The 17,996-nt window shown below is 35.0% G+C and overlaps 1 protein-coding gene across 1 annotated transcript in view; it reads right to left on the minus strand.

Moving 5' to 3' along the window:
• Positions 1-6,622: 6,622 nt before the first annotated feature.
• The window catches only part of DCN (decorin), a 28,061-nt gene continuing 16,687 nt past the window's right edge, over positions 6,623-17,996 (minus strand). The window contains exons 5-8 of the mRNA XM_072401239.1: positions 16,588-16,701; positions 12,141-12,234; positions 10,385-10,523; positions 6,623-8,640 (exon numbers count right to left, since the gene is read on the minus strand). Of these exons, the coding sequence (XP_072257340.1) occupies positions 8,446-8,640; positions 10,385-10,523; positions 12,141-12,234; positions 16,588-16,701 (542 nt within the window). The 3' untranslated portion in view covers positions 6,623-8,445. The remainder of the gene's footprint in view (positions 8,641-10,384; positions 10,524-12,140; positions 12,235-16,587; positions 16,702-17,996) is intronic.

The raw sequence follows: 17,996 nt of genomic DNA on the forward strand, positions 1-17,996 counted from the left end.
GCACGATGCATGAACAAGTGCTGTACATACAACACAGTTCTGCTCTATGGAGTGGGGAGTGGGATAACGACAGAACAGCACCCCGCTGTGCTCTTTCCCTCTTCACTTCCATTATAATCATTCGTCGTCCATCATCCATGGATTCTCCAGGGCGGTCGTTCGGACGATGAATGAAGGGGACTGTACACACGCGAGATTCTTGTCCGATACCAGCCCTGAGCCCATTATCGGACGAGAACTATTGCACGTGTGTACCTAGCCTAACAATCTACCCTTATCTCCTGACTGAGCAATATTTGGAACTCTTGACTTGAAAGCAGTAAGAATCCTGAGAGATTACACAAAATTCAAAACTATTTTATCATTGGTAGCCAATTGGATTAGCCTAGATTCCCCCACCCCTACCTTCTGGAAAAATTAATCCAGGTATTCCGGATGGAATAAACAGAAAATAAATTGATTGTTTTTTTGGAGATCTGCGAATCATACATCAACACATTTCCTTTGTACACCAAATAATGTATCATGACCACTATGATTTTCAAAAACTAAATAAAAATATATAAAAATATGACCTAGGCCATTAGCCCATGGGTGCTAATCAAGTGATTGAAAAACAGAAGTTAGACATGAGAAAAAAAGGTAAGTGTGCATTCAATGAAAGAATATTAGTTGACATTGGGGACCCATGGGGCAGTTGAGTGTGGTAAATACCTGGTTTGTTTTGACTGAGAGAATTGTATTTTTGACAGTTACAATTTCAGTGTTTGTAAGATTGCACTAATTTTTTTTAAAAAAAGCCTTTTTTTTACAAAATATTTTGCCTTATACACCCAAAAGCTGAATATATTTAATATTTAATATATATTACCGTATTTTTCGGCGTATAAGACGCACTTTTTCTTCCCCAAAACTGGGGGGGAAAAGTGGGTGCGTCTTATACACCGAATACATGTTAAATATAATAAAAAAAAATCATCCAGCCTGCTTATGGGATCGCTGGGGTATGCGTGTCGGCTTCTCCTCTCTCAGAGGAGGAGACACGCGCTGCAGCCAGGAGGAGAGCCAGGAGAAGCCGACACCCGTGCCCCCGCGATCTCATAAGCAGGCTGGAGGGCACGGGGAATCTTTTTTTTCTAGGTTTTTCTCGTTTAAAATTGGGTGCGTCTTATAGGCCGGAGCGTCTATACGGTATATATAATTTAATATATTTGTTTAATATATTTAAAATATTTAATTCCAGAAGCTGTTTCAATAGTTAGTATATAAAAATCTGTATGCCAACATATTTGATGGTTTGTTTAAAATCGTTGATACACTTTCCACATTTATAAAAAGCTTAGAAGCAAAGTATTCTTTTGTTATATTTACAATCCAGTGTCACTAATTAAATTGCATTTATTTCAGAAAAAATGTTTCTGTGACTACACTATCTGGCTTGGTGAAAGAACTGGTAATCTACTTTCCCTGTCAGACTATTAACCATTCCCTGTGCTGTTGTACTTTGTTTATAGTCAGATTTGTGTAAGTCAGATCACTGCTACTCTTTATGCCACTTAACAAAACAGTTGTACGCAAAGCAGAGGTAGCGTATGTCTACCTTTCCCAACTGATATTTCAGTTGTTCATAAAACGCCAAAAAGTCATCCCAGTATGTTGATTGCAAAACATTGTTGACTTCATAGTTGTTATAAGATCTTGTGAGACCTCCTAACTTCTGAGTAAGGGTATTCCTGTAATGAAGCTAAAGCACCCCTTGTACTCCCTCTTTAGGCATATCTTAAACAACATAGCCAAATATTCTTCATGATGCTGTAAATGGTAAATGGTAGTGGTACTGTGGTGGTAATAGCAGTGAAACCTGTAAAAAATAGTTGAAAGGGGGATGGGTATTAGATTACACCTAGGCAGACAAGTTGTTAGGAACCACTACCTGCAAGAAGGATCAGCCACCACAGAATGAAAGCACTATCTTGTTTTCATCGTAACTCAAGGACCACTTGACTACTTTTCTGTGAGGTGTCACAAGATTGTAGTGCCCAGGGTTACATGCCAGCAGCTAGCAGGAACAAAGTTTTCATTGTGGAAATAGCAGGGTTTCAAAAAAAGCAAGAGGCACTTGCAGGTTTGTGAGATTTCAGGACAAGGCAGGCAGCAATGGGAGCAGCAGACACAATGAAATCAGGTAGTCTGGGTCCCCAACAAGCTGACTAAAATGTTCAAGAAGGTTCATAGCAGGTAACTAGTGCAAAATCCCAGCACTGGTAGCCATAATGTTACAGCTTTTAAAGCCAACATGTTCCCTGTGCCCGCCTAATTTAAAGGGATGCACATCAGGCACACACCCCTGTCATATCCATAAGGCCACAGCTGTGGGAAAATGTGGACCCATTAGGAGTGATGGCACCCAGAAGCTCAGAAGGAGCAATGGTGCCCAACAGTGTAAAAGGCATAGGGGGCTTTTGCAATAAAATGTATTACTATGGTACTGGTGGAATAGACAACGGTAAGGCAATGAAATATAACTTTGGAAATGCCCTGCAATCAGTAACACAAAGTCTGAAATAGACATAAAGTAAGAGAACTCCAGGTATGGTGGAATATGATGGCATAACAAAAGAGGCAGTTGAAAAAGGGTTCCATACGTCCCTGTTTTATGGAATCCATTAGTGGTACAATGAGTGTGGTGATTTTTGGTCCATATTAAGACTGGCTTGTGTCCAACATTGTAACTGTTAGACCACCAACACCAACGGTAGCTAGCATAGAAATAGAAAAGGCAATATGGTCCATAGCCTACACCAGTACTGTCACCATCAAATTCTGTAACATCTGTGTGAGCTAGCTACTACCTTTGTGTTATCCAGATTTAACATACTTTCACTGTGTCAAATATATATATAGTATAGGGGCCTGGAAATGTTAACAGAAGTCAACTGGCATCCTAATGACACAGTGTGTGTCACAGTAGCAAGAAAGTACAATAAATCACACAGGTGGCAGCAGAAACTTCAAATTTTGTAACCTTGCCCATGCAATATAAAGCTTACAAAAGATTGGTTGCAGCTGGGCCTAAAACAGCTAATAGCTAATTGTGCAGATATCCTAAAAAATAATAATAGCTTATGAGAAAAACTCATGGAAAATATATTTTGAGGCCATTATATTGTAACATTAAAGATCTAATATGAAATGCACGGTTCTGACAGTGGATCAATTTTGTTGGCCCAAGACCTTTAAGTCATATATAAGAAGAAAAATAAAACATGGTAATCAGGGAGTTACAGTAAATCTGTGATTTAGAAAATAATTGTGATAAAGTATATATTTGCAGGTGTATAATTTGTGACATAGATTTTGGCACATACATTTTCCTATATTTGTGATATTTCCTGGTCAGGTGTAGTTGGTAATTTATTGAAATCCTGAACCTTTCCGGACTTCTGTCTCTATGTCTGTAGCAGTTTTGGAACACATGAATCATATGTTTGCTGTTCCAATTCATCTTCCTAAAGGTTTGATGTTATGTTACTATTTCTATATTGACATTTCCCCCCACCACTTTGTTAAGCACACATCCTGTCTGTTTTTAAAATTTGCCTACAAGTAGGAAACTGTTTTAAGTATTCATAAATTGAAAAAGACTTTTTACGAGCAGAACAACAAACATCTTATGGTTCACATATATAGGTAGTATTGAAATATACAACTACATATGTACATATACAGTATTTCCCACAAACTATTAAAATGTGTTCCATTGCTGTATTAAAAATGATAAATATTTAATCTTTTTAGATACTGTTTGTAATAAATCTGCCTTTTTACAAATCTTCAATATTTAGGTTTATGAGTGTGTGTCAATGGACTTTACCAATTCTTTAAATTTTTGAAAGGAGGTCTTTATTTCAACAATCCACAAGTGAGTTATATTTTTTCAGACATTATCTTTCCCTTTTTTCAATTGAGTAGAACTGACTGGAAAAAAAGTGATAAAGGAACTTCTTCTTTTGCCAGAGGACTATTTGAAAAAGCTTTGTAGGTAGAGAAAGATGTAGGGTGCTATAGCTCATTTTCTTTAGAAATTGTTATTTGTCAAAAACATACATTTAGAAGTCAACACACTTGGACTACAAACTTTTAGAGATTTTTAAAAATCTTTGTAAAGCTTTTAATTTAGTACAACACCAAGAAACTATCACTTTTAGGAGGAGAAGTCAAAAACGGTAGGATACAAATGACTTTTAATTAGACATTTTTTGCAGGGTCTTGCACAGGCTGGTATACGATAGCATAGTTTTAAACGTCTGGGTACAAGGAAAGAGGAATAGGTTGATTAGGGAGTGAGATAAAAAAAAATATTGTCATATAAGATACAAATCTAAATATAGTACTACATATGCTGGATACATAAAACTCAGGCTTCAGTGATAGTGTAGTTATTATTATAATATATTTTTATATAAATTATAATATTACATAATTTGTCGCAATTTGTTTTAATTCAATATAAGTAGTCTGATATTTTACATGTGTAGGACGTATTCCAATTTTGTTTTTATCCATAGCTTTTAATCATTAATATTAAAGTGTTTGATTTAAAAATCAGACTCTGCAGATGTAGTCACTTCTATCCAAAAAATACTTGGTATGACTCCAATCTTCATTTACTTTTTTTCCAAATATTGATTCCTCCTTCTTCAAACTCCTTCTTCAAACATCAGTTACAGTGTAAAGACTTCCATATTTCTCCTTCAGATCTCAATCAATACATGTACCGAGCTCAGACATTTAAATAGATTCATTCAATTGTTCTTCCAACCCATGGCAGTCACTCCTCCTTCCAGGGGGGTACCAGCCATCATGTTTCTATGCAAACAAATTTTAGTTCACTAGTGGTCTGTTGCCTAATTGTAATATTTTGCATTTTTACTGTATGTGATATTTTCATGATGCAATCTCATTATGGATTATGGAAAAGACAGAGAACTGAATGCCTACCATAGCAACACAATAATGTGACTATTGCTGTGGTAGCCAGAGAAATGAACAGAAAGACATGCCTGACTTGAAGAGAGAAAACACAAAATACCAAAATCCAAATTTAGGGAGTAGGGGTTGGAGGCAAAATCAACACATGACAACCTGCTTTTAAACCTGCTAGTAATAGGATTTGTTTTCAGCTTTCTTTCTCAAAAAAGTAGATAGATAAACATTTGCAGTTTGTGCATCTTATATTTCAATAATAGGAGAAGTATGAAAAGGACAAGCTAGAAGGCCAGCTAAGCAGGTGGTGTGATTAGTATATCTAAGGAAGATAAATATTTGGAAAGAAAAAGTGTATGTATGGGTGAAGAGAATAACTGAGAAGGAAAAACAATCAGAATAAAGATAAAACCATAATCATCATATGTAAATAAGATAAACCAACATAGCATTCATAGCATCTAATATATTTAAACTGGAACAAAGAAAAGTGGAAGTACTGCATATAGACTGCAGAAATGAGAGTCTGGAACTGGTCAGCTGCTAGGTACAACAATTAATCTTGCTATATTACACATTTAATACATAAATTCCTGTGTGATTAACTGGCATAGTATTAGATTACACATGTCAAACACAAGGCCCGCGGGCCAAATCCGGCCCGCCAGGCCTTGCAATGTGGCCCGCACCGCGCTGTCATCACTGCACGCCGCTGCGTTCCATCACAATGACGCGCGGTGACATAGGAGGCTTGTGATCTCGCCGGCCGTAAATATTACTGTTTTGCTTGATACCAATATTACTGTTTTGCTTGATAGCATGTGAGTTGGTTAACAGCACTGTTAAGGAAAAGATTGTTCCACTCATTTTAAATTCACATTTCTGGTTAACATTGTCAGTTTATGACTGTTCAGTAAACCATTCGGCCCGGGATTTAGGCTGAATTTTAGATTTTGGCCCCTTTTCTGATTGAGTTTGACACCCGTATATTAGACTGTGAGTAGTAATGAGTCAAAAAGGTAATCTGAACCCAGATTTGAAACAAATCTGGTCAATCAACAGGTGATATGATTTAATTGTGAACTGGTAAAGGGGTCTATACCCTCATGTGATCTTCCCTGTCATGCTGTGATGATCCAACACACCTTAAATATAACATGCTTTACATGTGTCACATATATGACAGGACGGGGTGAGGGACATTTATACACAGTGGGTCGAATGAGGACCTGTACACCAAAAAGAGAGCATGAAATATGGAAGTGAACTGAAAAAATGTTTAAAGTGTTCTATGCTAATAATTAGACCTACAGAATTTAAATCAGATTTAACAAATTGACAAATTCTCAAGTAACTTTTTAAGATTTCCAAATCCTCCTGCTACATACTTACCTGGTACATTGATTGATTGATTGATTGATTGATGAAGAATGTTACTATATCAGACAAGAAATTAACATGTTCCAAAAGTTATTGGAAATCGCAGTGCAAGAATTTCTCATTTCTTTTAAAACAATTGTCCTGATGCATGCCAAAAATAACTGATTAAAACCTGGTAATTATAGTGCCCAAAATCCAAAATACATTATATCAAAAAAGACATCAAACAGATAATTTACAAAATTCAACACATGCAAGCTTTTGACATTTTAATGCACTTTACAAATTTTTCCTTAATAAAAACTAAACAGTTCCACTTACAATACAATTTTGTACTGTAACACAAATACATCTAACATACATGTATATCTTTAACCGACTATGACTTTGAACAACATTAACATACACTGCTAACCAGTAGAATAGCCAAACATTCCATGGATTTAGTATCATAACTAATTCCAGTTTACCAGTCCCGTGGAGAACTTTAAAATGAATATCAGTGATCCATAATAGATATCAACATTGTATTGATAGTGGTGGACAAATAGTTTTAGATTACTAAACTACAGTATGTTTAGTGAGAATAGCTATTTAGGTTATATAGAACATTACACAACTGAAGGACAATTTACATGTGTACTTTTGGAACTATAGCATCTTTTAGTAGGGAAATATATAAGGGAATACGTTATGAAGATGGTTTTAATTGCAGTTGTATATGCTGATATAGAACAAAAATTATGGCATGTTAATGCAATGCAAAAAAAGGATCAACTGTATAAAAATTTAGGCAGACAAGATATGAAAGGATTTACATTCTCAATTACCTATTCTGAAGACCTGACATGCACTTCCATTGTGAGGTGCTTGTCTGGCATTTTTCCATTAGCACAAAAGGTGCGACATTAGTTTGCCACTGTAATACCCAACCCAACTGGTAGCTGTTATTTGTAAATTACAGATATATTTTGGTTTGCACTTTTTTCCATGAATATATCACTATTATACATAATACTAAATTAAAACTTTGGTTGGCTGTGCCAGCGGCATAAAGCACCCATTGGTTTCCTACACCTCACTGTAGTGTTTAGAAAGCTGAATGAAGGGCGATGATCTTAATGCTGTATTGTCCATTACTATAGTTATTATAGTACAAAACTCACTAATAAGTGAATAATTTAGTATTAATATAATAACCCATATAAAGGAAACTTGGTGGGGGAATAGATATTAGGATACAATAGTGAGATATAAATTGAAGACATTAATAAGTGACATAAGAATCCAATGGAAGACTCCATCCACCAGAACCATTTGGAGCACCTTTTCCTAATTAAATAACTAACATATGTTTCACTAATTTTAAAATGTCCTTACCCAATGTGCCATGTATGGATGCCATTTCTACCTCTACTGAATTAAAAAATGCAGTTATAGATTTAGTTATTTCAAAGGGAGTTTCAGGATGTCTGAGCAATTCTGTAAGCAAACTTAGGATAACTTAGAAAAGAGTGTAAACTTAAAAAGTCTATGCCAAAAGAAGAAATGTAGAAAACCAGATCCTTAAAGAAAACACATGTAATTTTAGTAAATGTTATACATACCCTTTAGTAAATTATCCCAAAAGGCAGCAGATGGAATCAAAATCTGGCATAGCTCTGACCACATCTGTTTATTCAATAGTGATATTGGCAATGTTTTAGTGGTTGAAAGCTAAGAATTATTAACAGTGCTCTTTTTGTGTGCTAGAGCCTCACACTTTATTCACTAATACATGCAGTTTTCTGTGTTTATGCTAAACATGACACACCTTAATATTGTACAAAAAACAAAAGTCCATGTTTCATGCAGTATATATTACCTTCATACAATGGGTATGCATCATGAACTGCATCACTAGCAAACCCCTTTTCAATCCAAGAGGCCAATGTTTCATGAAACACAGTAACAAATTATTATTTGGGGCTTTTTCCAGTATTTGACTTTTTATTTGTTGCTAAGGCTTTTTGAAACAAATATGCAGACAAACAAAGGAACATTTAATTGAAATAAAATACATTGGCCTGCAAAACACTTTTACTTGTAGTTTCCAATTTGAATAGCAGAGCGTTCATATACACATCGGAATGTGGCTGGCTGGATTTCCCAGTACTGGACAGGATTGCTGAAGAGGCTGATGCCTGAATATGAAGCCTTCTTTGTGTTGTAGCCAGTGGGGCAGAAATCATTTGTTGAGACAGCAGCAATTTTGTTATGGTGGAGGTACACAACCTGAAAAATCCCATCATATATGTTAGTACTCATGTTCTATATAAGTCATTTCAAGGCCCAAAGTACAGTTATTTTTCCATTTTCTGAACCTTTAATATTTTTTCTAACCTAAAGTTTAAATTTGCTTTAAGGTCAGAAGCTCTTTGAAAACATTTCTGGGTGCTGCTTGAATTTTCTGTAGGAGTCACACTTTTGGCACCCATCTATATCAGAGCAGAATCTATAGGCACCAGTTGTGGTGGTGTGCAACTACCTCTCCCTCAGCTGTTCCATTTACAAAACACTGCAGCAATAGCATTATTTTACTGTGCTTTATGAGATAATTCTTTCATTTTTTAAAAAGCAAATGGTGACCAAGAGGTACTACTTCCAAAGAAGCATACTACTTGGTTTACTTGCTGCACACTCTGTAATAGTTAGGGTGAACTCACAAGTATTAAAATATTGGATGTTGGTGGTGGTATTTAACAATGTTGCTTCTGGAATAATTAAGGTGCCTACCCTCAAATATGTAAGATGGTCACAAAACCAAAGAGAGAGGCACAAACAGTGTATTTATAATGTATAAATACCAAAGTAGTGAAAAACAACATAAATTCAAAAATAGGCCACCATACAATTTAGTGATCTGAAGCACTGTGATTTGAGCCCTAGGGGACACTGAATACAATACAGAGTATTACAAGTTCAATTTAAACCACAATGGTTTCTTGTGGTCCAATATAGGCCCCAGGGGGCACTAGACATTCAGCAACTCAACAGTCATATACATTTACTTGCCATACAGATTTTTAACCATAGATGTTGCTAGTTGTATCCGACGCATTTCGCCAAATGTGGCTTCCTCAGGGGTGTTAGTTTGACAACATGTGTTTGCTGCTTGCAGAAGTTGTCTATGATCCTGTAGAGTAGTGTACTGTGCTTGTTATGCAATGTCTGGAGGGTATACCGGTAGTGCCTCCAAAGGATGTTTACAGTGAAGTATCTTTGGACTTTCCCCTATGATAACAGCAATGCTCTAGCAGGTTTGCTAAGATCCTAATATGGCAGATTAGGAATCTTGTATGATGGATATTTGAAGATTCCAGGTATTGCATAAACCATCAGTCCTAGATGGTATAGCGTGTAGAGGGGCCAATACTGACAAGTAGTCTGTGGGTTTCTTGACACAGAAACCTTAAAACAGTGTTCAGGTGTTGAGGAACTCCTGAAATCTTTACACTCATGGGGTGGAAACATGACCAGCGAAAGCATTATTAGAATAATTATAATGAAAAAGGAAAAACAAAGAGGAAGAGAAAATGGATAAAGCAAAATGGAGAGAAGGGGGGAGAAAGATTGGGGGGTTGGATAGAAGGAGGGAAACACAGGAAAAGCGAAAGAGGAAGGGTGGGAGCAACAGGAGGAGACAGTGTAGGAAAGTTACACAGCATAGGAGAAGTGGTGGAAAGTTAGGGGGGTAACAGAGTGGCAGAGAGAGTGACAATAAGGTAGTGAGAGGTGGGGACAGAAGAAGAAAAGCCTCTGCAAGTGAGGAAAGTAAACAGATATGATAATTCCATTAAGTCTAAAATGTGCTATAAATACCCTTAGAAAGGAACAAAGTATAAATATTTTAATACATTTTAAAGGGTTGACGAAGGATCCATAAGGAATATTGTATACAGCTACAAAGGTTAGCTAAAATCGGTCTTCAACTAAAAGTAAATTCAAAAGAAATTACAAATAAAAGTGTATACTCTACCTGAATGTATTTGTGTTCACTGAGTCCACCAGGCACCTGTGTCAGACTATTGTGATCTAAATGTAGCTCCCGTAAGTGAGGTACATTAGCAACTGACCCATTTTCAACAGTAATGATATTGTTGTAGCTTAACCCTAGTCTGAAAAAATTAATAAAAGACATTGCATCAGTAGTATAAAAAAAACATATTTTTAATGAAGATATTCATACAAAATGCATCCTTTTTGATTTCTCTAACCAGTGTCAACATCTGATGGGGAACTAAAATCATCCCTCCAACTTTTTTCATGATCTCATGAACATGATTAAAGAAATCTTAAACAATCCAATCAAATGTTGGTATTTGTACATTTGTTCTTTAAGAAAGAAGGGAATGTACAGAAGGTGTAAAGTACAACCTTAGAATTTGCCTGAGATTATTCTATTGATTTACTATCTTCCCATCATCATTTTACCTGTCACTTAACAAGAAAACATTTACCACTGAGATAAAAACAGCAGCTGTATAAAGAAATCCAATACCTCTTAGAAAGGCAGAGTACCACATCAAATATTTTGGAATTTATACATGCCCAAGGTATGCTATATATTTTAGGAGCTTCCTTTAAAAACTCACGAAAGTACATTTTTGTGCTGTCTGGAATGTGTTATCTGAGAAATGATAAAGTATTTAAAGAGAGCACTGTATGTCAGTGCTTGCCTCCCAACTATTGTAGCTGCTGGGCTTTGCACATGTTCGAACATATCTTTTCAGTCTCTACTAAAAACCTATATTGATGTCAATAAGGTTAATCTGTTTCTATTAGGTGATCAATAATACATAATGATTTAGTGCCTGTTATTTTATTTAAGTGAACATAGGCTTCACCAACAGTTATTAATATATACAGTTGTTTTGTTTGATTACATTTAAAAATATCATTATTTTTAGTTTAATACCATTTTATTTTAATATATATATAGATTTAGAATATTCAAAGGGGCCAGTAAGGGCAGCAATAATACTTATAAGGGTTTGGAACAGGCTCCATTGTTTATAATCCTATCTTTTCAGAACAGGAGGTGCATGAAATGTTTTGTTTATATGGATCGTAGAACAATGCATTGTACAGTACCAGGCATTGCAATCCTATCCACCTCAGGTTGGTCAGCAAGGTGCTTTGCAGAATAAATGGCAGGACACACATGTGTGCTACAAGCAGTGCTGTGTGGTTGTGTAATACAGACATCAACACACCACCTAACCTCGCCTTCACCCACTAAAGAGATGCAGACAATGCAGTATGTGTTATTACAACAACATCATACCACCATATATTTATATATTCAGACTCTCCAATATAGGTTGAAAAAAAACTGTTTGCAATATACTTTGTTTACCTAGATGAGGCCTTTTTAAAACAAAACTAGAATTACACTTCAAATTAGAAATGGAAAACATTGAAACTTTCCAATTGTTTATAAATGACCATTCTTTATCCTATGCCATCTGATAGTTGATAGCACTCCAAATGGAAAAACCATGTCTTTTATATTCATGTAGACCTAATGAACACCAGAAATGTAAAAGTAAATATGATTTTTCACAGCTGCTATTTGGACATTGCTATAGAGTTGTAATATGAGAAAGGGACAAGAATGAGATTACAACAGCTTGTATCCACAGGTAATACGGTATATACATAAGCACAGTTTATAGGTATTCATTTAAAACCATTTGTTTATAAGCAAGGGACAAAATTGTTTTATTACTTACTTTGCTAGGTTGTTTAGTCCACTGAAACTGTCGGCATCAACTTTTGTAATTTTGTTTCCATCAAGATGCAGCTCAGTGAGAGAAGTTGGCAGACCTAAATGCAGAAGAATGTAAAGCACATCAGCTAGAATCAATGTATTTACGTTTTTAAAAACCCATTAAAACTTCATTAAATAAGGCTGGTTTGTTACTTTTGGTCCCATAAAGTGCATTCGGGTATGGTAACATTACATGTCTACTTCTTCTAGAAAATAATTATAATAAAAAACATGACCAGCTTTTTAAGCAATAAAAAGCACCATTCTAAATGATGCCTTTATAATATGCTGTTGTATGTTAAGGGTAATTATCCCTAGAACATCTATCCCAAACACTAGCATGTGAAATCTTGCATCATATCTAGTAGCTAAACTTCTGTGCATGTGCAAAAAGATCTGTTCCTGCGTGGTGCAATAGCCCTTTAACTATGGTTCTCTGAGGCTTATTACAAATTAAACTTATTCTCGGTTTCCATTTTATATGTTTTGATCTGCATGCTAACAGCGCTTAAATAAATCTTGAAACATTAAAGAAAATCTGTAAAAACTGTTAATACTCAAGTATAAACCAAGAATGTTTAGCCCTCAAAATGCCTTTATAAAAAGAATTTTGGTTTACATTTAGATGGCCCCTACTAGCACATCCTGCAACTGCATTTGTCCCTGGTTTGACAGATCAGAGCTGTCAAAGACAAGCTGTTGTAACAAGATTTACATTGAGAACACAATTTATCTACTGGTGATGGCTTCATTTTGGTTTATACTCGAGTCAAAGTATTTTGATTTTTTTTTAAGATAAAATTAGGCACTTCATTAAAGGGGACCTAAAGTATACCTGAACTCAACAATAGAAAATTTGCTTTATTGCGGAAATCTAATGCTAAAGCTGAAGTTTATTCTTCTTATATTTTGCCTGCCATGGTTCCTCCTTTTAATTCATCAACAAGATAATAAAAAAATATGAAATTAAAAAAAAATTAGGCACTTCAGTTTATATATTTAGATTGTTTTATATTTGAGCATAAATGGTACGTAATGTTTTAGATTTGCCATGGTTTAGCCAGTGTAGGTTCAGATGCTGGAGCACACATTCCATTGCAAATTATCGTTATTAGTAGATTCTGTGTATAAACTCTAACACTCTAACACAGATGATTTTTAGAAGTATTTAAAATACAGTTTGAATATTCACTCCAATTATCCAATCATGTGCAGATGAATTCAATAAACAGGAGTTTTTTTTTGGATGTAATTGGATAATTGAAGTAAATCTTCACACATTTATGTTTACATAAATGCAGTAAATTGGCTTCTGTGTGTGCACCCACTCAGATATTACAGACTTGAAATTTACTTGTTAGTTAAACATGATAGAATCAATAATGTACAAATATCCTGGCCAGTGGCACTAATATTATGTTCCAATATGAAAATATTTGATAAAACTAATCTTCCAAATGTCACTAATCAATCAGTCAATGCACAAATTGCACTCACATGCAATTATTAAGAACCATTCTTCCTAATTATAATTACAATTATAATTATCAATTATTATGGAGATGTGCTACTATTTAAAAGAAGGTGGATCCAATCAAACAATTGAACCAAAAAACAAACTGTTTCTCGACTTCGAGGGAGACAATATCATTCTGTGGTCTCCTTCCGACTTGGTTCCTATTCAAAAACACAACTCCACTATCCACATAAAATACTTGAGTTGAAAACAATTCCAAAATCGATAAAACTTTAAACAGATCATTAATGGATGTGCATACAGATCCTTTTATTGATTTTGGAATTGTTTTAAACTCAATATTACGAGTGAGCGCAATTTGTGCTTTGACTGATTGATTAGTGACATTTGGAAGATTAGTTTTATCAAATATTCCCATATTGGAACATATTCGTAGCACCACTGGTCTGAACATTACTTTTTGTATTTCAATCTTTTTATTACATTTTAACATAAGGAACATTTAACATTACAATTGTTTGTCATAAAACCAGCCCTCAGGTGGGCTTACAATCTTTTTTTGAATAGAAAAAACAAAAAGAATACTTGGCATAGAACAAACATTGTCAAACATGGTTGACATTTTGCAAAACATTGACATAACCATAACAATAAAGTGACAGTTCTATCCAGTTTAAAACCTCTAAGGCCCGATCGGAAATCATCTCAGAAAATTTTGCAATGCAGTAAGTGTTAGGACCCCACAGATCTAGTGTCTTTAATATTTGGATAGGACTAAAGGGACACAGACGGAAGGGGTGGGGTTGAGGGTAGAAGACTAGTTGTCAGAACTGAGAAGCTGTCCAATTATGTTGACCTGTTGGTCATTCAGAGTTCCTCTATTCGGTCAAATTTATCTGGGGTGTTATTAAGAGTATGCGTTAACCTGTTGTTCACCATAACCCAACCCATTTGTGCAAAAAGTGGATCCTTGAGGATTACATTTGATTTCCATGACTTAACCAGTGTTATACGGGCCTCCAATAGGATGAGTTAGGCTAGTTTCTGGGCTGGTTTGGGTAGGACTAGATCTAATTTACTAAACAAAGCCCCCTAAGGTGGGCTCTGTATTAATCTGCAGTACTTTTGATATAATTGTAAATATGTCCGGCTAGAAGCTCTGCGCTCTTCGGCATGACCATTGTCCCCTGGAATCACAACCTCTAAAACATAATGGAGAGGATGATAAATGATATGTAGACAAGCAGTCTGGTACCAGGTACCATCTAAGCATAACTTTATAATTGTCCCCGACCAAGGAAGAATTTAGTGATACTTTAGATAGGGAATATGCATTATCACTCCACTCTTCCTGATCCTAGCATTTACCTTAGTCCGCCTCCCATAAGCACATGCATTTTAACTATGTTAATTGAGTAACCGCAGCAGCATATATAGTAGAAATTCGGCTTTTGGTGTCCACTAATGATCAACAGGTGCTCTTAAAAGGAGTGGAACACATTGGACGAGTAGCTTGTCGAATCTTGGCACTCAAAAACGATTTGATTCATCTGTACCCACAAATATCCACTCCTTGGAAACTCCTTGGAAGCTCCTGTTTGCTAGTCAATTATTCATAGTTAAGCACTGATCCCACATCTATTACATCTCTAATGTGCATAAAACCTTTGTCTATCCACCATTTGAATATCCGAACATTTACTTTGGTGTACATTAACCTTGGAGGGAATGTTCTGTTATGATGGAAATACAGTTTCTAAAGATTCTTTATCTATGCTGTTATCTTATGTAAATAACTAAAAATCTATTGCTCCAGTTTGGAGACCCAGCAAGTAAAAATAGCATACAGTTTAAAAATACCAGCTCAGTCAAAATTTGGATGAAGCAGATTTTACAAAAAAAAGCGAAGCCAAATAATATAAGTAGTCTAATGAGAACTATAAAGAGTAATAATGCACAGCATACAACAAGAAAAAAACTTACATACAATATTTGGTGGACTGATTACCATTGGCGTACAACAATACCAAAACAATTAATATAAAATCACCAACCTACTGTCATTTTTTCAGAAAGTGTAGAAAAAAGGATTTTTCATAACAATATAAAAATGAAAAGCAAAAATCAAAATTAATATCATCAGTGGAAGTTAAGGGGTGCATTTATTAACATTTTGACCCAATATTCTTGTTTATCTTAAGTGAATACTATATACATACATATAAATGGATAATACCATAGAGACAAAATGGACAATATAGAGGTGTAAACTGTCTAATCACAAAACGCAGACACATTTATGGAAACTCCCTTTCTATTCATCCAATAAACAGATTAGACTTTGCAGCTGTAAAAGTTCAAAAAGTTTGGAATTCACTCCAACTATGAGCACATTTGAATGTCCTCAAAAGACTTTTACTGGATACCAATCAGCGAATTCACAGTGAATTCAATGGCTATCAAAATTAACTCCCTATTTATACAAAGCCAAAGCCAACTTCTCAGCACATTTCATTATAGTTGTGCAAACCGAAATTGTTCCCATATATACTATTTTTGACTACAGATATTTAGCAAAGTGTTCTTATTTAGGATTATATGTTTTAAAATTTTAGGGGGTATTTATCAAAGATTGTACCCATTTTTCTCAAAATCACTTTGCACAGATTATCAAGAATTTTTCCTCACTTCCAGATGTTTTTTTACTTATAGTCTATGTAAAATAATACGGTCTTAACAGCAAGAAAACTGTATTTTCCACTAGTTGGGAAGAAAAAGTTCCTGAAAAGTTTTTTTAACAGATATATCAAAATGCCTTTAATGATATATTTACCAGACTATAAGTGCTACTAATTGCTTGTGTTACTGGTAAAATATTAGAAACAGACACAATAAAAATGCAGTAATTTTTTTTATATTTTCTTTTTCGTACCTTTGGGAATGTTGGTTATATTAGTGTCTGCAATTCGGAGGTAGGATAGTTTCTTCATGCCTTGAAAAGCTCCTTTTTCAATCCCAGAGCTATCGATTGGATTTGTGCCCAGTTCTGTGAAAAAAATAGTTTTCTTTATCTCTGTAACTGTAGGAATTTGCAAAAATTTCCAATCCTGTACTTTACAAACAACAAAACTTAATACTTATTAAACTAGTGGTTGTACAATTGTTGTATTCTTATCAAAATCTTAAAACTGTGTTTTTTTAAATATTGATTTTTTACTTTTGTTCAGTATAAGCATAGGATGAAGTGATATTTAAGAAATTAAAGAGTAAAATTCATCGATGTACAAGTGTACCACATAATTGCGTAAATGAAAAGAAAAAAATAAAAATATATATCTGAAAGAGTGTTGCAGTATTAGATTTATTACCAGAATCTCTAAAGAACCATTTATACTGGGGAACAATTTTGAACACATTTTTTGTCGACTACAAGTTTTAGGCTTATTTACACTACAATAGGTATGCTGATTCTGAAAGTGCAGTTAGTTTTCCTATATCACGTCAGGTTTTTACTCTACCGTTTATATTATTGAGATTACTGTAGCGTGAATTTGTAAAGGCTATTCATTTACATGTGGTCAGAGGGTGTGCGCTGCTCTACGTAGTAAATAGGCAAAAATTATTTTTCTACTTACACACGTATTGCCTGTCTTTCAGATTATGTCTGACCTTGCTGTTTCTCGTCATAAGTGCCTAAACAACCAATTCATTTTGTTATATCTGTGGCAGTTTCACCATTCCCAGTCAAGGGGCTAACATAAGCACATTTGTTCAGCAAGCCAATTTGGCATATTTCAAAATTAAACATGGTGATCAAGATAAGTCTTGAGCCCTTCATAAACAGTGCAAACAGTGCGTTGAGGGTTTACAGATGTGGACAAAGGGAACACGTGATAAGATGTCATTTGGTGTACCTATAATTTAGCGAGAGCCAGGAGATCATATCAGTGACTGTTACTTTTGTATAGAGAAAACTTTAGGATATAACATGAAAAATAAATGTAACATACAGTATCCTAGTCTACCATCGGCTAAACGCCCAGTGGCTCATTCATATGAAATCCCAGTGCCAGTTTACACTACCCTCTCTTGAAGAAAACTATTATGGTGATGAACTAGATGACAACAATGATGAAGAGTTTGAAATTGAAGAGGACTCTGTTCGTAAGGTATTTGATTAGCATTAATTGAGTAATTTGGCACGTGATTTGGGACTATCGAAGAAGGCTTCAGAACTCCTAGCATCAAGACTGCGTGAGAAAAACTTACTTGAAAAAGGAATGAAGGTATAGTACTTTCGAACCAGAGAAATTGCATTTCTGCAGTACTTTAGAACCGACA

This window comes from Pyxicephalus adspersus, chromosome 2 (genome assembly GCF_032062135.1).
Source record: "Pyxicephalus adspersus chromosome 2, UCB_Pads_2.0, whole genome shotgun sequence".
Classification (NCBI taxonomy): domain Eukaryota; kingdom Metazoa; phylum Chordata; class Amphibia; order Anura; family Pyxicephalidae; genus Pyxicephalus; species Pyxicephalus adspersus.